This window comes from Callospermophilus lateralis, chromosome 10, assembly GCF_048772815.1.
Source record: "Callospermophilus lateralis isolate mCalLat2 chromosome 10, mCalLat2.hap1, whole genome shotgun sequence".
Lineage (NCBI taxonomy): Eukaryota > Metazoa > Chordata > Mammalia > Rodentia > Sciuridae > Callospermophilus > Callospermophilus lateralis.
Window position 1 is genome coordinate 83,293,323 of NC_135314.1, and position 27,176 is coordinate 83,320,498.

The following is a 27,176-nucleotide window of genomic DNA, read 5'->3' on the forward strand; positions in this document are numbered from 1 at the left end:
CTTCTATTAAAGAAGATAATAAAATAATAAAGTATTATTACAGCTATTTTAGAGGACACAGTCTTTACTTTCAAGAAATAACCATTCAAAAGAATCTATTTACTAGAAATAAAAGGACTGATACATATAGATGTTACAGTAAATAACAGCTTTGGCCAATTATTTTTGCTGTAAAGAATTGTTTGAAGAATTTTAAGTATTTTCAGGACGCATCTAATTACAAATGTACTAACTAAAAAGAACATTTTATGTTTTTTTAATGCTATGTGCTTTAAAATTTTACAAAACTTGGCACATCCACTATCTTTATAAACATTCTGTGAAGAAGAGATTAATCCATTGTTTTTCCTGCTGAAGACCAAAGTCCAAATATATTTCTGTACTTTCTCCAAACCATCAAAGTCAGGATCCCTCTTCCCTTCACCAGTCAAATTTAATGTCACCTGTATGATGTTAAGTTTAAAAACATGCATTTTTCATATAATAAAATAAATGGCATCTTATTAAACAATCCAAATATATACAAAATAATAAAACAATGGTATAATGAACCCCCACACATCTAACATGTATTGAGGGCAAATGCAGGTCTCAGGCTTTGTAAAAACTCTTAAGGATGGAAAAATGCCTGAATTCTGGATTTTCTCCATAGACCTTCATAATTTACCCTTATCTTAACTATGCAAGTAGTTGATATTCCACTATTCTACAACATAAACTCGATGCTATAGTGAGAATAGGTGGGGAGGAAAGAGATCAAGAAAGTAACTGTTTTTTGTTTGGGTATTATGTATTAGGCACAGTGTTTGACATTCCACCTTTTGTACTGCTCACATTGTTAAAAATAAACATTTGGTTCAAGGGAATAAAACAACTGGTCCAAGACCACATAACTAATATGCTGTGGATCTGAAGTTCAAATTTACATCAGCCTGACTCCAAATTCTGACTTCATTAACCCAGTCATGCCCCACCTTCTGTCTTTGCTCACACTTCCCTCATCGCTCTTCTGCTTGCTTAAAATGTCAAAGATATTAACATTTTACCATTCTCATTTCTTCTGTACTTTCCTTCTTTCAAATTACCCATTTAATTTTTATTTTGTGTGTGTGTTTTTATTTTTTTAAATCCTGTCATTTCATTAATTGCTTCTTTTTCTTAGTTTTAGGGACTGAACCCAGAGCCTGGCACATACTAGGCAAGTGCTCTACCACTGACTTCCTCATTCTCACCACCCTCCCACCCACTTTAATTTTGAGAAAGAATCTGTCTAAGTTGCTCAGACTGGTTTGAACTTCAGACCTTCCTACCTGAGCCTCCCAAGTAGGTGGGATTATAGGCATGTGCCACCATGCCCCGCATCAGTTGCCTTTTAAATTTTTTTATTTTAAAATAATTACAGGCACACAGGAAGTTATAAAAACAGTACAGAATCTCATGTACTCTTAGCCCATGTTGACATCTTATATAGTTGTAGCATAATATCAAAACCAGGAAAATGATGTTGTTACAGTATAGTAAATTAGACTGTAGGTTCATTCTCATCATTTATAAAATCTGTACTCATTTGTATGTGTGTGAACGGTTCTATGAAATTTAATGCTATATATAGATTAACCACCATTATCAAGATATTGAACTTTGCTACAGAACTCCCTTGTGCTAATACTAGCAATATTTGCATCTATCCTTTCCTGCAGCTGTATAATTTTGTCACTTTGAGAATGTTGTAAGATTGAAATCATAAGAGTATATAATCTTTTGAGTGTGACTCTTTTTACCAAGTATAATGCCTTTAAGAGTTATTCAGGTTGTTATTTTTCTTGCTAAGTAATGTTCATTACATAAATGTACTAGATTTTTTGTTCAACTATTTACCCATTAAAGGACACTGAGAAGTGCTCCTAATAAAGTTATGTTTTGCTGTTAAAAATAAAGTTGGTATGAACATTCCTGTATGAGTTTATATGTTAACATAAAATTCATTTCTCTGGGATAAATACCCAAGTGTGCAATTACTAGGCTGTATGGTAAATGCATGTCTAGTTTTGTAAGAAACTGAAAAACTATCTTTCAGAGTGTTGTTTCCACAATGATGAGAGATCCAGTTTCTTCACCTATTATCCAGCATTTGGTGTTACCACTATTTTTTATTTTAGCTGTTTTAATAGGTGGGGCAATACCTCACGGTGGTTCTAATTTGCTTTTCCCTAATAGGTAATGATGTGAATATCTTTTTTTTTTTTTGCTTTGTTTTTAATTGGTTCTTCCTAGTTATATGTGATGGTAGAATCAATTCTGATAAGATTATACAAGCACAAAATATATCTTATTCTAATTAGAACCCCCATTCTTGTAAATGGACATGATAATCTGAATATATTTTTATGTATTTATTTGCTATGTGCAACTCTTCTTTGGTGAAATATATATTCACATCTTTTGCTCATTTGTAACTGAATTTTTGTGTTACTGTTCAGTTTAAGAGTTCTTTATATATCTAGAAATAGGCCTCTGGGAGATTTATGATTTGCATATATTTTCTTCCAGTCTATAACTTGTTTTTCATCATTTTAACAGAACTTTTGAAAGTTTTTTAGTTTAGATGAAATCTAATTTATTAATTATTATATCTAATAACTCTTTGCTTAACTCTAAGTCCTGCAGGTGTTCTACATTTTCTTCCATTTAGCATATGATGATCTTTATTGGTAGTATAAACTAACTTTTTTTTTTTTTCCCCAAATTTTAGAGTCTCAAGCCATTTTTTCCAAATATTTTTTTTTTTACTTTGCCCCTTTCTCTTACTTGGGGATTCACTTATACTAAAGCTAGACAGTCTAATGTTGTCACACCTCCTCTGAAGTGCTGTTCTTTTCTCTCCAATCTTTTTTCTCTCAGTTCTTAAAACTGAATAATTTCCCTAAGTTCAGTAATTGATGTTAACTCTATCCAGTAATGTTTATCTTTTAGTACTTATATTTTTAAGCTCAATAATTTTCATGGGTTCTTTTTTAAAGTTTCCATTTCTCTTTTGAGTTTTCCCTATGTTCATTCATGTTTTCTTTTAGGCCCTTGAACAAAAACAAGAGTTTTCTCATTTGTTTATTCGTATTTTCTTTTAGCTCCTTGCTTCAAAATTCTTATTTGCTAATTGTAAGATTTAGATTATTTTGGAGACAATTTCCATTGAATGCTTTTTCCAATAAAGTATGAGTTACATTTTTTTTTCATTGCAGACTTTTCTTTTTGGAGGTACTGGGTATCAAAGCCAGGACTTTGCACATGCTAGGCAAGTGCTTTATGTCTGCTTATTTTTTTTAATGCATACTGGACTTTCTAAATAATAGGCTGCAGAGCCTATATTATTTCATATTTCTCAGAAGAGTGCTGATTTTTATTTCATTAGGCAGTTAACCTGGTTGGACTTAACCCCCTAAATTCTGTCTCCACAGAATTTCACTACTTCCACAGTGAGAAGTAGTGAAATTCTCAGTTCAGTTCTTTCAGCTTCCTACTACTATTTTGTTTATTTTTCTCCCCAAACCCACTAGGTATACCTTGCACATATATATATGGTTCTAGTAGTCAGGCAAGGATTTGAAAGAAACTTCTGAGGTTTTCAAGTTCTCTAGCTCTCTCCTTACATATTTGTCCCTAACTTTCCAGCTGCTCGTCCATCACCTTTGAATCGCGTCCTCTGGTATTTTAATCCAGTAAAGTTCAGACTTTCTTTTCTTCTTTCCTCTTCCTCCCTTCCCCCTTCTTCTTCTTCTTCTTCTTCTTCTTTTTTTTTTTTTTCTTGCAGTGCTAGAGATTGAACCCAGGGTCTTAAGTACATTAGGCAAATGCTATACTGAGCTGAGTCCACATCCCATGCTTAGACTTTTTGATGTCCTTAGCAGTTCATAAATTGGGAATGCCCTCAGACAAAAGTTGTATTCAAATCTTTTCCCTTGGTGTTGACATCTTTCAAGATTAGCCTCCTTGCTGGTTTCTGCTTACTTTTGGTCAATTTCCAGTGTTTTCTAATAGCTGATTATTTTAAAACGTGTTTTTTTCCTTTTAAAAAATTATTATCATAGGAAGGTTAGCCTGATCAAGTGACTCTACAGTTTACCCAACACAATATTTATTTTTAAAGTCATACTTTAGTATGACAACATGCAAAATGCTGCCTGTACAAAAAATATAAGACACTGCCCTGCCTCCAAGGACACAATTTTATTGACACACACACACATATATATATATGTGACAAATATAGTTATAATTATATATAAATAAGTGAAAAGTTTTCTTACTTTTCTACTGCAGATCGTTTCTGTGACTTGCTCTTGTAATTTAATGCCATCTTAGTTTCCATTCCAGTGTATATAGCAACACCTACCAAATAAAACAAAACTTATTTTAAAAATAATCCTCTGGGCTATTTCACAGGAAATAAATGTGCTCAACAGCATGAAACCATCTTTAAAAAAGGATTATCTGACAGTTATTGTACTTTTGGCTTTTCTCTAAGTCTTTTAAGTTTTTAAAGTCTTTCCAAGTCCAATTTTGTAGAAACCCTAATCACTCAGCCTGCTGGACAAGGAGGCCATGAGAGTCCTGTTCCAGAGTTATAATGGATTCCTGAAAGAGATATTATTTGTGTTGAAATTGATAGAGAAAAATGATGAAAAAGATGTATGTCCAATACAGATCGAGTTAACAGTGCTAACTAACAAAGACAGAAACAGAAAAGCACTTTGTTAGGTTGAAACAATGTATTGGGGCCATGTGTGAACGTCCCAATGCCAGAATCTGGAGTCTAGACATCATTCCATAAGCACTGGAGAGATAATATGGATATCCATCATAGTAAATTACGTAAATGCAAAGAAAATGCCATTTAAAAAATGTATGCCTATATAAAAGACTCTGAGATGAGTGAGAATGACAGTAATAACAGGACTAATACTGGGAATGAATGACATTTGGCAAAAACAACCTTATAAAAACTTTGCAGTTAGACCTTGGTTTGAATACTAGTCTGCCATTTACTAGTTCCACATCGATGTATAAGTAATCTCTTGGAATCTCAATTTCCCCATCTTTAAATGGAGGAAAAATACCTCGTAGAGCTGGGAGGTCCGTGTGAAAAATTAACAAAATGTCTAGAATCAAACAGATAATTTGTAAATGTTCATTCTTAATGCTAAATACTAATCTGAGAAACAATACAGGACTAATCATGCACTCTTTATCCTGGAATTTTTATTATTAGAATGACTCCTTAAAGGCAGGGGTCATAACTCAAATGAGAAAGGGCACTGGAACTGTAGAAATGTGTAAAAATAGCCATAGTGAAACAACAGGAAAAAGTGGTGTTGAGGCAAACAACAGAAAATAGACCCACTTAAAGGCATTCAAATACATATTTTAAGAGTGTACAAAACTGGGACCACTGCTTTAAGGTAAACAGGCATGAAGGAGACACTATTAGAAAGATATACTAAAATATACTTACTTGAGCTCTAAAAGCCCTGGAGAGTTACTTTGGTTTCTGCCATCAGAACATTACAATGGATTTTTAAAAACCATGGTAAAATACATATAACATACAATTTACCATTTTCAGGGGCACTTAGTACATTCACAATTTTATAGAACCATCCATATAAACCAGAGAATATTTTTATCACTCTGAAAAAAAACTCTGTACCCATTAAATAATTAGTTCCCTAGTTCCCTCCTCTCCCCAACCCCTGGGACCCACTTATCTACTTGTGTCTATGACTTTATCTATTCTGGGTATTTCAATAAATGGAATCATACCATTATGTGACCTTTTATGTCTCACATCTTTCACTTAACACAATATTCAAGGCTCATCCATGTTGTAGCATGCATTACTTCATTCCTTTTTATGGTTAAGTAGTATTCTATTATATGGATATACCATCTTTTATTTATCCATTCATTAGTTGATAAACATTTGGCTGTTCCCAATCTTTGGTCATTGTGAAGAGTGCTGCTATGAAGATTCTTGTGCAAGTTTTTGAACACCCATTTTCTGTTCTCTTGGGTATATACCTAGTGTGAGACTGTTGAGTCATATGGTAATACTATGTTTAACTTCCTGAAGAACTGCCAAACTGTTTTACTAGCAGCTGTGACATTTTATACTACCATCTGCAATGAAAAAGGGTTCTTCTTTCTCCATATCCTTGCCAATGCTTATTATTTTCTTTAATGTGTGTGTGTGTGTGTGTGTGTGTGTATATATATATATATATGATTTATCAGAGAGCCTAATACTGGGAGATAAGATATAATACAAGTAACAGGAAAAGAAAATCAGGAGCAAGACCTAAAAACTTGTGGGTAACAGTGGGCCAGAGTACTAAGAAGTATTCTGAAATGGGAGAAACTAGTTGATACATAAAGATTATCACGAATCTCACAGTTGCCCTAGAGTGAGTTCAGAGTGTACTAAATTCATCTTCCAAGGCAAGAGCACTATTTATTATTTATTCTGATATAGACAGCATATGTCCCAATAATATGTGGTTTATAGTTAGGTCAACAGGAATTCACTGAATAAATGAACATATGAATGAATAAGACAGCAGTAATTAATCTAAAAATAATCACAACGGAATTATAGAGATAATTTACTATACCATGATGCTAGATTATATTAGCTCTCATCCACATTACCAGAAATATCAGAATTATTTTCTTGGCATTGTTTTACAAGTATTCACAAAGACAGTATAAGAGCAAGTTTCTAGTCTCTTACTCAAACAACAACAACAACAAAACAACAAGGATAAACAACAAAAAATACAAAATTAATTCAATCTTTGTAAGAAAATTATAATATATAACATTATAAGAATTGAATTATTTAACAAAAAGACCATACAAGCTGTGTTCTTTAAAAATACAAAATAATATCAATACAAAATAATAATTAAAAATTTAAAAATATATACTGACCAAAAATTTCTTTTGTATTTTTTAATCTGGCTCCACGAAGCAAGAGACTCTCTGGTCCCAAAGGTCTAAGAAAAAAGAGAACATCAAAGAGCATTGAATATATTAAAAATCCAATTCAATTAAAGGACATCTTCAGTAGGAGGTACTCAACCTATAGCTACAACTCTGCTTTCATATAAAACCAAAATCCCAGGTACTCTGCTACCTAGGCCAACCATGATGTTAGTTATTATAACAACAAACACCTGCTTTAGCATTTAAGTCACTTTAAAGTTAGTGCTGAAAAATAAAATTAGACATGTAATAAATTCACAAAGCCACTAGTTTCAAAATTTTTTAAATGTTTAAAAGCAATGATTTAAGAAAGTTTAGTAAAAGATAAAATTTTAAAAACTTGAGCAAAATTAATAAACAGCTTTAGAAGGGAAATAAAGAATTAAAATGCATTATAAATGATTATAGTATGATTTGTGTATAAACGCATGAGTTTGTACAACTAAAATTATGCTGGATTACAAAATATAATGTAGAAAGTTTGTTAGTGTCTTTTGTACGCGGGAATGCACATTACAACTTGACTACTTGCATTGAATACTTCTTGGAGCACAGGTCTTCTTGCTGTTTGAATTTCTCTCCATAAAGGAGATTCAAAACCACAAGGTATAACTAGAAAGGAAATTGTAGTGATAGCAAAATGAAGAGTCTGTTATGGATAAGTTAAAAAAAAAAAAACCTTCAATGTGTTGATATTCCTTATGCTTTTCTGAAATATATATTTATCTAAATCGAACAGAACCTGAACCATTTATGAAAGTATCTGCAAACCCAAACACTGTAAAAAACGCAACAGAACCAAGGAGGACTAGGTGTTTGGAATATGGCTAATAAGTATGGTTTTATTAAATAGTCATATTTGGAGTCCTCTCTATGAATATTGCAACTAACTATTCAGAAGTTATACAACAATTCTTTTGCACTTAATATTGGATTTAACAATGGATAGAAATTTTTTGAGTTGACACTAGTATATAAAATTGGGTTAAAAAGACAGCTTCAGATTAAAAGGTAATTCATCAGTTCACTCCAGTTGCTACAGTAAAGAAAGTAGTTCATTTTTTGGCCACTAGGAGCTGAAGTCACATAACTGCTACTTTCCTTTACCAGCCACAATATCTTAATGTTAATGAAGATGAAGAATCCACATATTTTTTCATTATTTCACTACAGAAATAAAAATAAAACCCAGTCAGTTATTCAGCAGGGATCCTACACATATCAAGATCTTATTAAAGTTTACAGATGTGGTTCTGTGTTAAAATTTATTAAAAATGTGAATCAGTGCTGATGCATGAATTTTTGGTGGCTTGTCTTTAGGATTTCATTTTAAAAATGCCCAATCCATTCTGTTAGTGACTTATTTCATGCAGCTAGTATAAAATGAATATATCTTGGCTGAGGTTGTGGCTCAGCAGTAGAGCACTCACCTAACACGTGCGAGATGCTGGGTTTGAGCCTCAGCATCATATAAAAATAAATAAAATAAAGGTATTGTGTCCAACTACAACTAAAAAATACACACACACACATATATATAAATGAACATGTCCCCCCAAAAGAGGTGCCATGTCAAATTTGATTAGAAATTCAAGGGCTGATTCCAACATTGATTCTAAATTAAGTTTTAAGGTTATGTAATTTCTTTCTACCAGCTAATCTTTGAACTGACCCAAAGTCTTTCATTTAAATCCCAAAAATTAACCTGAATTTTGAGGAAAAACAAATCAAAACAATCAACCAAGCAAAAAACCAATAAAATAGTGAGTGAATGGTCCTAGACTGGTCCCTAAATACTCCAGTTTGAAATACATGATTATGAAGTCAGGAAGACCATTGCATTTATACTTGCTAAATATTACATATGAAGTTTTTCACATACTTTACTTTTTTAGTGCTGGGGATAGACAGAACCCAGGGACTCATGCATGCTAAGCACATGACTACCACTTAGCTATGCCTCCAAGCCCTCATGTTCTTGGCTTTAAGCATGGCTTTAAATACATAAGGATCTGAACACAGCAGCTATTTCCTTTTAAAGGTACTACCTAATATTATTAAAGAAAGAAATAAAAATATACAAATCTTACTAAATTACTTGATAACATTTTCTAAGATATTTTACCTTTACTCATTGCCACCGTAAATTACCAGCATATAAAGTGCTAAATGCTTTTATATTAAACTTTTCTGATACACTGTTGTTTACTTAATCTCCCTTTACCTTTAAGCCCCTCCCACAAAGAATTCCCACTTAAAGAGTAATTAGATAATGTGAATTTATTCTTACCTTACAATTTCTTCCATTTGTTGAGTTATTATCATTCGTCCCATGAATCTATAAAAGAATGCACTATATTACTTATAAATCAATGGGTGAAACACCTTAGTTTTAGCACTAGTTTTGCATATATATATAAAACAAAAATGAACCTTTTGCATATATGAATGTTCAATATTCATGCTAGAAATTATAAAAATAGTCCTTTGGCTTTAAAACACTTGGTAATCTTGTCTTTTCTACTCCTGGTAATTAATAAATTAAAAAAAATTTCAAAATATAAATGCTATGTTTTTACTATTATTATTTGTTTGATCATCATGAGAATTTATAGTTTTTACACAAAAATGCATATGTTACTTAGCCAACAATGAATGTCTACATGTTTCATTATAATTGACTAATGACTCTTGTGACTATATGTCACTGAACCAGCTTATACATTCATTCATTCATTCAACAGATATTCACTGAGCAACTACTTAATGTATGAGTTATATGGTAGGGATAGAGTAGTAAGCAAAAAACCTATCAGTGAACTTCTGGACTTCTTTAGTCTAGAAGTTATATTTATAAAGTGTCCATTGCTTGAAATCTAGAGTGAATGGTATAATAGACTTCCAGCTGGGCCTTTCAATCCCAACTTCTACCACCAAAACATCACCAGAGCTAGGAGTCAATTCATGAATACAGTTACTTTTTACTATAGTAAGAAACAAATTCTTAGTTGAAGCAAATTCTAGACAAAGTATCATGTTAATCTTTAGGCAAAGAAATATTAAGTACTCCCTTTCAAATGTCCCCTATGATTCGGTTTCCAAGTCACAGATCCTTTATTCCTTGGAGACTTTGACTTCATTGTTTCTTTTCAGTTTCTTATTTCTATTTTTGTCAGTTTATGTCAATGCGAAGTACTGTTCTTATTTTCTCCACTTACAGTGGAATTTTATGTAGTCTTGACTCCTAGACCTTGAATTTAGATTCAAAGAAAACAATTTGGGCTAGGGATATAGCTCAGTTAATAGAGTGCTTGCCTTACATGCACAAGGCCCTGGTTTTGATCCCCAGCACCACAAAAAAAAAAAAAAAAAAAAAAATAATAATAAAAAAAAAATTCAGCTAGTGTTTCTCTAGACACGTTTCAGAGATGATGTGTGATCAGTACTTCTGTTTCCCTTAGCTAAATTCCAACAAAGGAGCTGTTTCTTTTCTTTTTATTTGTTCTGTTATTCTTTTTTTTAAAAATATTTTTATTTTATTTTTATATGGTGTTGAGGATCGAACCCAGCGCCTTGCGCATGCCAGGCGAGCGTGCTATTGCTTGAGCCACATCCTCAGCCCTTTTCTGTTATTCTTAATTCTAGGCACTTCAAAGTTATCTGTTCAGGTCAGTTCCACACTGGCCCATCTTGTGTCTTCTTTATCCCTTGTTTCAAATCCACATTTGATGTTCTTCAAAATCACTTTATTATTCCCCTTTCAAATACAAAAGCTACATACATACTCAAATATATGAGTATTTTATAAAACAATTAAGAAAATATTTTTAATAGTCACAATGTTGGTAATCCCACTACCAAATACAAATACTGCTAATATTTTGGAGTACGTTTTCCAGGTTTTTTTATATTCATATGCATGTATGCATGTATGTATGTATCTTAAAAACAAAAACAGGATCACAATATAAATAGTGATATTAACATTTTTCTCCTAACTTAACATGCCCAATCAAAAGAATATCTACATCATTATTTTTAATAGCCACACATAGTACTGCATTTCTTGGATACTGCATAATTTATTTAAACCACTAGTATGAAATTTAGGTTTATTCCTCAACTTATAAACAGCCTAAACAATATAGTCCTGACTGAATAACACTGCATATATATCCTTTCACATTTTCATTAAGATAAATTCCTAGAAGCAAAATGTTATTTTATTAGGGAAAAATCTTAAATATAGAAGAGCTATGTAAAAGTCTAAAATATAAATGGTAGAAAGAAAACAAAGAGAACTAAAGCAGCCCAAAAAAGAGAAAACAAAGACTTCTGTGAAATAGGCACATGCTAGAGGCTGCTCCTAAATAGAAAGGAGCACTATTTTTCACTTCTTTCAGTAGTTTAGCACGGATCACTCATTACCACGAGTTACTTTCAATAAACTATTAAAAGTTCTTAAAGAGGAATAATGTAATCTCAATTAATAAATAGGCAATTGAAAAGAAGCACAATTTAAGAGAGAAAAATAAAAACAAGCATAGAAAACGACTTAACCTTTCTGATAAAAAAATTGTTTAAAATCATTATCTATAAAATTAGTAAAGATTTTAAAATTATAATACTTAATGCTAGTAAAAATCTAAAACAACAAAAAATCTCATAAACTTTTACTTTGCTTATGTGATAAAAATTAGTCCAATTACAATGCTTCTGTAATTTGTCAGTATATTTATTAAAGCCTCAAATCTATGAGGGCTTAAAAGCAATAATACTACTTCTGCAGCTCTATAGATTTTAGAGCTATATGTGAGCATGCTGGTTCATAACAGTAAAAGTAGAAGATAATGGAAGGCATGTGAATAAAAGTATTGCTTTTAAATTCATATCCTCTGCTTAGAATTCTGGTAAATTCTGCTTTTATCCCCTCCCCAACTGCTGTCCTCAATTTCACCCTTCCTTTACCTTCTCCATAAATAATATTACCAATTAGATAAATATTTGATTTTCTGCTTATGGTTATAAAACCAAAAAACGAAGTCTATTAATGGGATTTACAATGAGTACACTGAACATCATACCTGTACAAATCTGCTTCTGGTTGCTGGCATTCTATTACAGCTATAAGGCTGTCCAAATTGGCAACTGTTTGTAATACTGCTGTTTCTGGAACTGCCATGTGTGTCTAGGGGGAAAAAAGGATTAAACTGTAACCAAATGTGACTTTAGATATCAGGTACTTCAAATCTCTTTTACAGATAAAACCTACTGTACTTGAGATAACTCAGCTAGATAATAAAACAGAAGGGAAAGAAGAAAGGGATTGCTGAGATTACCTGTCTATGGAGGCCATTTACATACAAGGAAATGAAGTGTGTGCATACAGTCACTACTGTTCAAAGTTTATTATAAGCAATTTAACAGGGGAAAAAATGTGAATTTTCACTCTTGGCTGTAGTCTGAAAACTGAAAAAATTTAAAGTTGTCCCTTAGATAAAAAACCATCATGCCAGGCATGGTGATGCACACCAGTAATCCCAGCAACTTGGGAGGCTGAAACAAGAGAATCACGAGTTCAAAGCCAGTCTCAGCAACTTTGAGGTGCTAAGCAACTCAGTGAGACCTTATCTCTAATAAAACACAAAATAGGGCTAGGGATGTGGCTCAGTGGTTGAGTGCTCTTAAGTTCAATCCCTGGTGTGTATCTATACACACACAAAAAAATAATCATCACAAATAATAATACGACTATATTTTTCCTAAAATATACTTTCCATTTTCAACTTGAATTGACTAAACCGTGCTGGGCTACTCTTAAAATAGATACATAATAACACTTATTCTTTTTAAAAATCATGCTTTTTTAAAAGTTTCAGTAATTAAAAAAAAATTTCTTCTTTATCAGATCAAATTTTATTACTTAACCAAAGGAAAATATCAGTAATAACACAAAGCTATTTTGTTCATCAAGAGCAGCACTCTAACATATATATGAACAAACCTTCAAATTAGTTTCTCCATCCAAACTAGCAGTTGTAACATGACATGAACCGTCAAGTCGATCTGAGGACAGAAGCACCAAATCTGCAGGGAAAATTTCATCTTTGGCTATTCGAACAATATCACCCACCTATGAAAAATTTGGGGGGAAAGCTGAGTAAACAGATTTTAAAAGGTAAGGACTTATTTTATTAGATTCTAAATAAGTACCTTATCAGAGTATTTAACTTCATTTTATTTCTTATTATTTTGGTATTAGGAGTAAAATCCAGGGCCTCCAGCATGCTAGGCATGCACCCTACCACTGAGCTGCACCACAGGCCCTATCATATTACATTTATGTAGAAAAAACAGGCTAAAGCCTGTTGTACGAAAGTATAATCAAGATAGAAATTAATGCTCTAATATCAAAATACTATTTTCTATTATTTACTAGATGCATACCCGAATGTTTTTTGATCTAGTTTTCACAAGGCCACCACTTCGAACAACATAAACAGGAGCTCCATTTACTTCATTATCTGAGTTATGTCGTAACCAATCTTCATATCCCTGTAAATATACAAAGAATAAAAAAATACCCCTTTCAGTATAATTTTAAAACCATTTTGATCAAGTAAGAAAAACATTGTGAAAACTTCCTTAAAACATTTCAGGGCTGGGGATATGGCTCAAGCGGTAGCGCGCTCGCCTGGCATGCGTGCGGCCTGGGTTTGATCCTCAGCACCACATACAAACAAAGATGTTGTGTCTGCCGAAAACTGAAAAATAAATATTAAAAAATTCTCTCTCTCTCTTTTAAAAAAAAAGAATAAAAAAAAGAACATTTCATTCACCAGATATTTGACATTTGTTCTTACTAGAAATACTCTGTTCTTTTGGTTTTCATGATATACATGGTTCCTGTTTTCATAGGCTCTCTCTAGCTACTTCTCCATTTCCTTATTGGAGGTCCACATTACCTTTGTGGACCCTTTTCTCACACGTCACTCTATTTCTGTGTATTCATATAATACAAAACATATGCTAATTCTGAAATTTCTATCTCTAATTCATATCCTTCTGGATTCCAAACTTAATATCTAACTGCATTATTATCTCCATTTTGATGTCTCATAAATATCTTACAAACTAAATTTAGGATATTTCCCCCAAAATTTGTTGCATTTTCCATATTTCCTAACTTGACAAATGTCACTATGAGCTACTCATGCCAAAAATCTACAAAGTCATTCTTATTATTTATTTACTTATTTTTTTTGTGTGTGTGGTGCTGGGGATTAAACCCAGGGCCTTGTGCATGCAAGGCAAGCACTCCATCAACTGAGCTATATCCCCAGATCTTGCAAAGTCATATTCTTGACTTCTATTTTCCTAACACTATTCCATCACTAAATTCTATCACTTTAAGGTACAAATAATATTTTATTTTAATTACAAAACATAAATTCACACTGTATTATTAAAGACTATAAACAGAAGAAAAAGAAGATCTGTTCACTTTTTTAAACAACAGAGCAAAAGAATTAATTATAATTACAGGTTGAGCATCCCTAACCTGAAAACTGGAGTCCCAAAATGCTCCAAAATTCATAACTTTTTGAGTAATGACATGATGCCCCAAGTGGAAAATTCCACACCTGATCTCATATGTAAAACATCATGTGCAAAAATACCTCAAATACTGTACAGAGTTATCTTCAAGCCAAGAATACAAAGTGAATATACAACATAAATACATTTTATGTTTAGATTTGGGTCCCATCCGCAGGGTATCTTATTATGCACATGCAAATATCCCAAAAATCTGAAAAAAAAAAAACCCTGAAATCCAAAGTAATTCTATCCCAACCATTTCAGATACAGAATGCTCAATCTGTAGTACCATAAAAAACAGGGTAGGCTATACGGGTCATTACTAGAAAGAGAAACAGACAAATATTTCACCAAGAATCTCTTGATGTTAAGGAATATATATATTTTTTTAAGTAGAAAAGACTTTCTGTGCTATTTAATCAAGGACTCAAGGTAAAGTATAAGTACAGATAATGAGATGATACTTAAGAGATAACATTAAGTGATAGAAAGTAAGGTATAGAATTATAGACTATGTTTTATATTATCGTTTGTGGAAAATATCCTTGCCTATATGAACACTTTAGATAGATAGGCTAAGTTATATTGGCCCCATTTAAGCTAAGATATGTCAATGTGAGAAAAATTTAATGGAGTCAAAACAACCTTTCTGAAACCGTCAAAAAGTACATTTTATAGTTGGAAGACATTAACAGCAAAGCTATAATAATAAAGGCAATATCTTTTCTAATATAAGTTTATAAATTCTAGTTCCTTGTACATATTACTGTCAGATCAATCTTCCTACAACATTGTCAGGTGCAGACCTTAGCATCATCTCTCGTCAAGAATGGCCAAAACATTGGCCATTACAACAAGCCACTCAAACGCTTCCAGGCCTAGGAGTGGCGACTAATCCCCATAGAAGTGCAATGGTATTAGATTGGAAGGATCCTGAAGGATGTGAAGGAACTATACAGCCATATGTATTGGATCATCTTCCTATAAATTTATGGGGACGAGATGTCCTAGATCAATTAGGTTTGACATTAACAAATAACATCAACCAAAATGCACCCACTACTATGACTAGACAAGGTTTTAGGAAAGGAAAAAGATTAGGAAAACAAGAACAAGGTATAGCAGCACCAATACAAATAGATCATGGAACAGACAGACATGGGTTGGATTTTCAGAAGGGGCCACTGAGACAATAAAAATTACTTGGAAATCAGAAAGACCAGTATGGGTTCCTCAGTGGCCCCTGACTAAAGAAAAGATACTAGCAGCCCATGATCTGGTCAAACAACAATTAGCAGAAGGACATATACAACCTTCTGTATCTCCCCATAATACTCCCATTTTTGTCATCAAAAAGAAATCTGGTAAATGGAGATTATTGCAAGATTTAAGAGCCATTAATAATGAGATGGTTATTATGGGACCTGCTCAATCGGGGATTCCTCAATTGTCTGCTTTGCCAAAAACTTGGTATGTTTTAGTTATAGATATTAAAGATTGTTTTTTTCCAATTCCAATTCATCCTAAGGATAGTCCACGTTTTGCATTTACTATCCCTGCACTGAATCATGAAGGTCCTGATCAGAGATATGAATGGAAAGTACTCCCTCAAGGGATGGCTAAGCCCAACTATGTGTCAAATTTATGTTAACAAAGCAATCCAGCCACTTAGAAATCAAAATCCTGAACTACAAATATTTCACTATATGGATGATGTATTATTAGCACACAAAGCTAAAAACACATTGCTAGAATGTTATGCCACACTTACAAACTTATTAAAAAATTGTAATCTAGAGATAGCAATAGATAAAGTACAATTAAATTTTCCAATTAATTATTTAGGAGTTCTATTATCCTCAACCATGGTCCGTCCACCAAAAATTCAAATACGAGTAGATCAACTCAAATCACTTAATGACTTTCAAAAGTTATTAGGAGACATAAATTAGATAAGGCCTTATCTAGGTATACCAACAGGAGAGTTGGGACCTTTATTTGATATCCTAAAAGGTCCATCAGATTCAAATTCACCCCGAATGTTAACGCCTGAAGCAAGAAAGGCATTAAAAATCATTGAAACATATATGGAAAATATGCATTTGGATAGAATTGATATAAGTTTGCCTTTATTATTTATTGTACTACCAACAAAAAATATTCCTACAGGAGTATTTTGGCAAGAAGGTCCATTATTATGGATACATTTATCTTATTCTCCTAACACTATTCTTACTAGGTATCCTGAGGCTGTAGGACAATTAATACTCAAAGGAATAAAAGCAGCAAAGGGAGTGTTTGGAATTTCTCCCAATAAAATTATTACTCCATATACTATGAATCAAATTGATGAGTTAGCTAATGAGTTAAATACTTGGGCAATAATCATGTGCAAATCTAATGTTTCATTTGATAACCACTTACCATCTAATCCTTTATTGTCTTTTTGGTCATCGCATCCTGTAATTTTTCCAAAAATGACAAGAAAAACACCTATCGGGAATGCTCCAAATATATTCACTGATGGATCAAATAATGGTACAGCAGCAATAGTTACACCTGATCAAACTTTTACATTTTTAGTACCCAAACAATCAGCTCAAAAGGTAGAGCTTAAGGCAGTATTACAGGCTTTTGTGATGTTTAAAAATTCTGTATTTAATTTATTTTCCGATAGTCAGTATATAGTTAATGCTATAGTATCCCTTGAAGATGCTGGTAGGATTTCCCCTTCCTCTACTGTTTTCTTTTTGCTTTCCACTATACAAAGTCTAATCTGGGACAGAAAAGATCCATTTTTTATAGGACATATCAGGGCACATACAGGATTGCCTGGAGCCCTTAGTTTGGGCAATGATTTAGCAAATAAAACTACACATGACATACATATTTTCTCTACACTAGAAGAAGCTATAAATTTTCATAAAAAGTTCCATGTCAATGCTAATACTTTACAAAAGCGTTTTAAAATAACTAAGGAACAAGCCAGACAAATAATAAAACAATATCAAAATTGTGTGACCTTTTTACCACAAGTTAATCTTGGAGTCAATCCTAAAGGATTGATACCTAACCATATTTGGCAGATGGACGTCACACACTTGCCAGAATTTGGAAAATTAAAATATTTGCATGTTACAGTTGATACTTCTTCTGGATTTTTGATGGGCTCCCTTCATGCCGGAGAAAAAACTAAAGATGTTATAGCTCATTGCTTACAAAATTTTGCCACTGTGGGCGTTCCAAAACAGTTAAAAACAGATAATGCCCCTGGTTATACTTCTACCTCTTTTAAACAATTTTGCTCATCATTTGGCATTACTCATATAAGAGGAATCCCATACAATCCACAGGGACAAGGCATAGTTGAAAGAGCTCATCAAACTATTAAAATGTACTTATTAAAGCAAAAAGAAGGAATTGGGAAGGGGTATATATTCCCCAAAGATAAACTTAAAATAACCCGTTTTACTCTAAACTTTTTAAATTTGGATTCATCAGGGCTTAGTACTGTGGAAAGGCATATGTGTCCAAAAAATGTACATAAGCCCAAGGTACTTTGGAAGGATATTCTAACAGGACAATGAAAAGGTCCTGACCCAGTAATTGTCTGGAGTCGGGGGTCTGTTTGTGTGTTTCCACAGGGAGAACAGCAGCCGATTTGGATTCCAGAGAGATTAACTAAGGTCCTGACCCGGTGATTTCCTGGAGTCGGCGGTCTGTTTATGTGTTTCCACAGGGAGAACAGCAGCTGATTTGGATTCCAGACAGATTAACTAAAGCGATTTCTACAGACCAAAAAGAAAATGTGATATCCAGAACTCCAGTTTGGTTATTCTTACATCTGCGACAGAACCAGAATGCTTTTTTCAATATCTATTTTATTATTGCCCTTTCCCATATTTTGTTTTTTGAGCTCATACAGACCTAGGTTAATGTTTTGCTGATCAGTTCTATTTTTTGACTATAGAGTTTTTAAACATTGCAATGGAGATTTCACCTGTAAAAAGTTATAAGGCCTTTACTATTATGTTATGTGTCGTATGTATTATGTGTGCACACTTGTGTTTTGTGTTTGAATGTACGTATGTCCATATGTCATATATGATGAGCGCTCATGAAAAAATGGATCCAAATAATTTTTTTTTTATTCACGTGATTTAAATGGTTTAATTTAAATTGGGTAAACAGCTGTTGAGGATTGTTTTAAAATGTGAACAAAAAAGGAGGTTAACAGATCTGTTTACTTTCACCTTTCCTTTTCTTTATATTTAATAATTCTCTTAAAGATAATGTAAATTGTTAAGAAAATTGTTTTCTTTTAGTGCCTTCTGGAATGTTACATAATTTTTTCTTTAGCAATTATTAAGAAAATTGTTTTTTTTTAGTGCCTTCTGGAATGTTACATAATTTTTTCTTTAGCCATTATTGCCAGAATTCCTATCTTCATCCCAGTGCCAGTGAAGACAATGTAAATTGTTAAGAAAATTGTTTTCTTTTAGTGCCTTCTGGAATGTTACATAATTTTTTCTTTAGCCATTATTGCCAGAATTCCTATCTTCATCTCAGTGCATGAAGACAAAGATAAAACCAATCTACAGCTTCTGCAATAGCCATCACTGAACTGCTTGCAGAACTTACCTGGACTATGTATCACTTATATGCATTGTGAACTCACTTGTATGCATTGTGAACTATCTGTTGGTGCAGCGACTTCTGGTAGTGTTGGGGTATTTATGCTGATGGTGTCATCGGTGGTACAATTTTTCCAAAAGGAGCCGTCAGCTGGCTTGGTGTATCTTCCTCCCTTCTGCTTATCATGATCGTTCAGCTAAAATTTGGGGGCCAACAGAGGTGAGGCAAAGAACCTCACCCCCCCCGCTGGTACAAAGACCTCTACACAGGTGTGGCTGTATACTGGACTGGTAGTCAGTGACGGGTAAGATCCAATTACTATGGTACCAACCTAAGACAGGAGGCTGACGCCTTGAGGTCAGCTCATCTGATAACGGGTAGGACCATATGTACTATTGGACAACCTAAGGCAGGCACGGTCCCTAAGCCACATGCTTGTGTTTAAACAGAGAGGGGGAGATGTTGAGAGCCACAGCCGAAGGGGCTCCAGCAAACTTTCAGACTGCCAGCTGATGATTGGCTCACAGCGGCCCCAGCAACACCTAGCTGATTGACTCCTCTGTGGAGATGCTCATTAAGCTGTTTCCCTGCCCTTTCAGACTACCAGCTGATGATTGGCTCACAGCAGCCCCAGCAACATCTAGCAACATCTAGCTGATTGGCTCCTCTGCGGTGATGCTCATTGGGCTGTTTCCCTGCCCTTTCAGACCACGGAGCTGCTCATTGGGGGACTTTTTTGGCTCTGCCCATGCGACCCAGCCAATCGGCCTCAAGAGCAGGAGGATTGTGGGAGGAGGAGGTTGTTGGGGTGTGTGGCTTGTGGGAAGCCGGTGGTGGCAGTTGGGCTCTGAGGGTTTTTTCCTGAGGAGCTGTTTTGTTTATCTTGTGTGGTTCTAAAAATAAAGTTAGTTTCTTTTGACAAGTGGCTCCTGAATTGTGCCCAGCCAGACTGCGGCAAATCTTCCTACAACATTGTTTTAATTTACTATCCTGCTCAAAATCCCTGGTGACTCCCAAACCTTAGAACAAAGAATCTTGTAGCTTCCTTAATTTAATATCTATGTTAATTTCTACTATTACCTCTTAGTATTTTCCTAAAGAGGCTCACACATTAATTAGCCTTATAATTCCCCAAAATAGGTCTTGTCTTTTCTCTCATTTGAGTCTTTTGAGTTTGTTTCTACCTTAACATTTTTCATTTGTTATTTTATCCATGTTCTAAGACTCATCTAAATAACATTCCTCCACAGAATCCTCCTTGATCATCCAGATGAAGTGCTACACCACTTTTTTGAACAGTCATGTCTAGCATATCTTATTACCTTTCTATGTGGTAATTTTTGTATTTGGTCTTACCTTCCTACTTCATGGAGTTAAAGCTCCTAAAAGGTAGAGACCATCTTATTTATCAGAGCATTATATCTTGAGAATACATGACAGGTATATACAGATGGGAAAAATTTAAAAACAAACAACTGGTAATAGAGTCTTTCCTATTTTGGCAAAAGTGAAAAAAGCAAAAGCAAACTAAAAAGGGAGAAGAAAAGAATACCAATAAGGTTGGATCATAGCAACTTTCACTTCTACAATTTTTCTAAATTTCTTCTCTTGATTTATAGTGACAGACATAAAGACTGAATAATACATTGATCAAAGAAAGTACTTTCTTTGTTTATTAAATGAGTAAACTTAGGAATAGTTATTACAAAACAGAAAAATTCAAGTCCTGAAGTTTGCTTTGAGAAAGGCAGAAAAGCCTTATAGGTTAAATTCTCTCTTTGAAAATTATATATTTCCTCTTTTGCATTAGGTGTCAAGAAATTCTTATTTAAATTTAGTTCTTGGGGATGGGATTGTGGCTCAGTGGTAGAGTGCTTGCCTAGCATGTGTGAGGACTGGGTTTGATCCTCAGCACCACAGAAAAATAAACAAACAAAATAAAGGTATTGTGTTCATCTACAATGAAAAAAAAATTTAAAAAAATTTAGTTCACAACAGCAATAACCCTACTAACTCAGATTTGAAGTATAATTTCCCTGTTTCCTACTTTAGATTTTATGCATTTTTACCTAACCCAATTTAGAAGAAGACAGGATGTCAATTATTATTGTAATTATACTAAATGATTATTTTATGGATAGGTATATACCATAATTTTTTTCAACTCACTTCATGAATGGTATCAAATTCCAATTAAAATGCAGTTCATATTTGGTCAATATATACTGAGAAATAAGGATAAGACATATAATAACATTTTACATTGCTTTAAAAATATTCAATAGGTTAATTTATTCATTTATTCAGCTAATATTTAAAAGCCCATAGAGGTGTATGGTCTCATTCAGTCACTGGAAATAAGCCAGTATATAAAACAGTCTCTGTCCTTAGAGAGCTAAACATTTGAATGAAAATGATAATCTTTAAGCAAACATTAATTCAACAGAACACCAAGTCAGAATAAATGATATGAAGAAAAAAGATGGAAAAAAAAAACCATTAGGGAATGGTATGCTAGGACCAGGAAAAGCCAAAGTTCAAGATTCTAAGTAAAATGAGGAATTGAGCCATGCAATTACCTGGTAGAAAAACTTTCCAGGAAGAGTACAGTAGCAAGTCATAAAGCTTTTCGATAGAAGCATGCTTACTGCATTTGAGGACAAAGAGGGGGGTACAAGGGTACGGCTGGAGGACAGTGAGTAAATGTAAAAACAATGGGAAATAAAGAGAACGAGGAACTAGACTGTATGTCTGTGTAGATCATGAAACAGGTTGGTTTTGGTCAGTTCGACAAGAAACCCTGTACAGTTTTAAATGGGAGGGTGGTATTATCTGATTTTAAGAGATCAATTTGGCTATTGTATGGAAACAGCAGGAGAGAAGAGTAGAAATGAGAAACTATTCGAAGAATAATGCAATTGTTCAGGGAAGAAATCATGATAACTCAGTCTAATGAGGTAGATCTTGAAGCTAGGGACAAAAATAGTCAAAGAAGGAGATGCCAAGGTTTGGGTAGAGAGATGGCAGAGCCATTAATAAACTTTAATAAGCGTTAGAGGGAAAAACATCAAGAGTTCTATTTGAGATTCTTGTAAGACATAATAAGCAGAACTGTTGTGTAAACAGTTGTACATGTGTTGGAAGTTCAAATAATAGTTTAAAGATAGATATAAATTTGAGAACTATCAACATATAGATGCTACTTTAAATCACCAAACTAGATGAAATCACTTAAGAGGAAAGTATATATATAAAAGAGGTACAAGGGATGAATACGTGTTACTCTGATGAGAAAAATGACATCTGGAAAACTGAACAGAATGATTTGAATGCTTACTGAATTACATGCACCAATTCTAGTCCTTGATAGAAGAGTAAACAAAGAAATCAAACTAAGCTGTGGCTCAATATTCTTTGCTACACTAGATTCATAATTTAATTGTTAATCCATAGACTCCTCTTATCCTCCTTATATAATAAAAAACATACTTCATCCCAAAGTGTTTGTCAATTTTATTTTCATGTCCATCTATACCTTTTCTCTACATCATCTTCTTATTATTATTTTTTTTGGTAGCAGGGATTGAACCCAGGGGCACTTAACCACTGAGCCACATTTCCAGCCCTTTTTTAAACATTTTATTTAGAGACAGGGACTCATTAAGTTTTGGAGACTGGGTTTTAATTCCTAATCCTCCTGCCTCAGCCTCCCAAGCCACTGGGATTACCCTGTACCCAGCCCTATATATTACAAAATGAAAGTTCATCACATTTAGATAAGAAAAGTCAATTAACTCTCTCCATTGATAGGGATCACATCTCTGTATAATCAGAGATCCTGTCAAGACTTTTTGAGAGTGCTAGCTATAACAACATGACATTTTAAAGAAGTCTTTATTTCTTAATTAGTATGTTTATCCCATAATTTTGTGTCTCTACACCTAGATTTTAATGTAAACTCATAATTTGGCTGAAACTTTTTTCGTTAGGGTGCTACTTTACATAAAAGTATAGTTGTAAAAACTAAGAAAGCACTATACAACTTTTATTCACAAATGTTCAATCCAGAAGTATGCGTTTTACTACCTGTAAATATATTCCTTCGAACTAATTTTCTTTAAATATCACCAGATTCAACTAAGATGATTTTAATAAACTGTTTCATATATAAATTGGCTTGTACATATAGTATTTGTTTTTATATGCTTCCTAGCTGTGTCAAAGGAGCAACATTTTAATAATGGTAATCATTTATCAGTCATCAGGTACCTTAAATATAATAGACTGGCTAACAGTTTAATTTTATTATATATTAAACAAATTTATTGCTTTCTTAGAAATGGAATTCTTTTCAGGATAATAAATGTTACTTTGTTGTGGAAAGATTAGCAACTTCTAAATGAATTAAATGAAACAACAATAATAGAAAGTATTTCATACCTGCTTTATGGCGGTTACTGTTATCACAAAAAATAATGGAAGTCCACTGGTAATTGGACTGGTAGGTGTATCAATCATGAGCTAGATTAAAAAGAATGCAGAGTATTATTTTTTTACACCATGTACATCATACTATTAACATCTAAAATCTCATTCTATTATGCAGCAAGTATAGTTTAATTTATAATTTCACAACTTCACCTTATTGGCTATGATATAAGGATTGGTAGAATATAAATATAAATATAAATCTGTATCGTACACCCACATACATTGCTAGCATGGACTCAGTCACTCTACTTTCTTAACACACAGGGTACTTTTAAGTTCTTCCTCAATATTGCCCACAAGTGGAGCTACAGCTGTTCAGATCTTGTTTTACAATTTATTTGCACATCTTGAAAAATGCTGATAAATCTGTCAGTAATTTTTACCCTCGCATTCAGAATAAACTCAACACTGGGAAGCGAGAAGTAGGAATGGGAGTATGGAAAAGGTTTTTCTTACAAGCAATTTTGTTTTATCCAACAGTCAGAGGGGGACAGCAAAGAAAATTATGCTGTAATTAAAATGTAAATCATACAACTGAGGTTTCAATAACTTGCTAGAGAAGTAAAGAAGTATTTATAGCAGTGATTACATATGGTTAGCAAGAACAGGGGCCTTATGACTTATTACTGTTCCTTTACTCTGAATAGGGCAATTAAATTTGTTCTATTCCACAGATATGCTAAATTCCTGATCTTAGCTAGTTATTTCACAAAGCCATGCATACTATTTGGATATGGCTAATATAACTTCTCACTTTTCCAAGAAAACCAAACACATGCTCTCTTGACATAAATCAGGAGATCCTTGAACTCTGTTCATAAAGAAAAGCAATTTTAAAAAAATGTAAATGTTTCCTAAAGCATTAAAATGATTGACTAGTATCAACTTTTCTTTTTTAAAATATAATTTTATGTGTAGATGGGCATAATACCTTTGTTTGATTGATTGATTGATTTAATGTGGTGCTGAGAATTGAACCCAGTGCCTCATACATACTAGGCTCTACCACTGAGCTATAAATCCAGCCCTAAATTTTTCTTTTGAAATCCCAGGTTCTACTGAGAGAAAAGTAAAGAGCTCATTAAAAAATTTCAATGCCATATTGAAAGAAATTTATGAAGTTTTCTCCTAAAAGCATAACCTCTGAAGGAAAATGATAATCACTATTTTTACATCTTGACTTATACTCAGATTTCATAGGCTTCTCTCTTGATAATTTGGATATATAAGAAAAAGTATAATGTCAAGATTTAGAAACTGGCAAACCAGATTATAATGAATAGAAAAGGCTCTCCTGAATAAAGACTCTGTACTCCTGGAGATTCTTAAAAAGTAGAACTGTTTAAAAATTTTGAAATTAAAATTTCTTTATTTGAGATGGGGGTCTCACTATGTTGTCCAGGCTGGCTTCAAATTCCTAGGCTCAAGTGATCCTTTTGCCTCAGCCTCCTGAACAGCTAGGGCCACAGGCATGAACCATTATACCCAGCTAAAATAAAACTTAAATTAAAAAAAACAAAAGAATTTCACTTTATTCAAAGATGATTCCATAGGCAGGCATGTGCCAAAAATATGCACTGTATATTAACAGCCAAAATATGTTCTGAGCAGGATTCTGAACTATGATAGGTTATATCTTAGCTTAGATTTCAGTTATCAGCTCTATAGTACATCGGTAATGAAACAAAATACAACTGATCTTAAAATCCATAGGCTATTTTTTAGAAATCTAGATATGATTTAGAGAATTTATTCTTTGACTACATTGTGACACCTCTTATTTTAAAAAAATGATCCCATGGGCTGGGGATGTGGCTTAAGCGGTAGCGCGCTCGCCTGGCATGTGCGGGTTGCTGGGTTCGATCCTCAGTACCACATAAATATAAAATAAAGATGTTGTGTCCACCGAAAACCAGAAAATAAATATTAAAAAAAAAATGATCCCATGGTCAAATACCTAAGAACACAAGTAATTTTTCCCTATTCTAAGACATATTTTTAGGAAACATGTTTACAAACAATAATCTATTAAGTAATAAAGCTTACCTGAACCAAAAATATAATAAGAAAATAAAAGTTTGCCACTCTTCTGAATTGTTCAAATAAATTTTTTGGAACAAAATTCCACACAGTATACTATAAAAAAAAAAAGAAAGAAAAAAGGTATCAATAAATTAATGTCCTAAAATAATATATGCTATATTGATGTAAACATAAGAAAAGTAAAATCGGATTTACTAAATCATCAAATTCATATAGTTTTTTCTTCCTTTGTGTGTGTGTGTGTGTGTGTGTGTGTGCATGCGCGAACATGTGTGGTAATACGGACTGAACCCAAGGGTACTCTACCACTGAGCTACATGCCCAGTGCTTCTTATGTTTTATTTTGAGACTGGGTCTCACTAAGTTGCCCAGGCTGGCCTCAAACTCAAGATTCTCCTGCATTGGCCCCTTGAGTAGCTTGGATTACAGGTGTGCACCACTGAGCCCAAGATGCTATAGAAACTAGTCTCTGGTTTCTAGTTTCAGTAGTTCTTATTATTCTACTTTCCTTTTTCCTCTATTAGTAATTTTAATGCAATTTTCAAAAATTAGATAAATTGGAACTTATAAATTTTGCTATTAAATTGTTGATTTTTTAGAAGTTAGAGAAGGCAGGTCTAAGACAATATTTTAATAATTTATTTTGGACTTTGTTATACAAAATTAAATAATGGTAAACATGAATAAAAGTTGACAGAAATGCTGACACTAGATAACATTTGTTTCATTTGGTTCAGTGTCAGAAATAGAAAATGGTCAAATTATTCAGTTATTTTTTTTTTAGTAGAGAATATGGAAAAATTATCTAGCATGTTGAGGAAATAAGAATGTTTCAGATAAATTATTAGTGGGAAAACCATAAAAAATTTCATAAAGGTGATTGTAAATGATCAAAGTATGTTACATGAGCATACAACATGTCACAAAGAAACCCATTATTCTCTATAATAAAAATAAAAAAATAATAATAAATAAATAATAAAAAGTCTCAAGAAGAGAAATGAAACTCTGTTACAATATCAATTTTTAAAAGACAGTAGAGTTTAATGGTCAAGAGCTAGTTGCTTGGGGCTTAAACTACTGTGGTCCCAATCCTAATTATAACACTCATTAAATAAGTAACCTTGGACTTAATCTCTCTATGTCCCACATTTGTTCCTCTATAAAATGAAGATAATAATAATGCACATATCTTATAGGGTTCTTAAAAAGATTAAATCAGCTAATATATGAAGCATGTAGAATAGAAAGTGGCTCATCCTAATTGCTATGTGTTTGTTATTAATTACTCAGTTCATAAGCTCATAATGCTGTTTATAGGGACAGAGTAATATACTAAAGATTTTATTTGCATCATTACACACAACATA

General features: G+C 33.1%; 1 protein-coding gene across 2 annotated transcripts in view; it reads right to left on the reverse strand.

Moving 5' to 3' along the window:
- Nucleotides 1–27,176, reverse strand: part of Atp11b (ATPase phospholipid transporting 11B (putative)) — a 110,025-nt gene that overhangs the window by 67,777 nt on the left and 15,072 nt on the right. For both annotated transcript variants that reach the window (XM_076867196.2, XM_076867197.2), the window contains exons 3-10: nucleotides 25,810–25,899; nucleotides 23,713–23,793; nucleotides 13,486–13,593; nucleotides 13,043–13,171; nucleotides 12,123–12,226; nucleotides 9,329–9,376; nucleotides 6,985–7,049; nucleotides 4,305–4,386 (exon numbers count right to left, since the gene is read on the reverse strand). In XM_076867196.2, coding sequence (XP_076723311.1) covers nucleotides 4,305–4,386; nucleotides 6,985–7,049; nucleotides 9,329–9,376; nucleotides 12,123–12,226; nucleotides 13,043–13,171; nucleotides 13,486–13,593; nucleotides 23,713–23,793; nucleotides 25,810–25,899 — 707 coding nt within the window. The remainder of the gene's footprint in view (nucleotides 1–4,304; nucleotides 4,387–6,984; nucleotides 7,050–9,328; nucleotides 9,377–12,122; nucleotides 12,227–13,042; nucleotides 13,172–13,485; nucleotides 13,594–23,712; nucleotides 23,794–25,809; nucleotides 25,900–27,176) is intronic.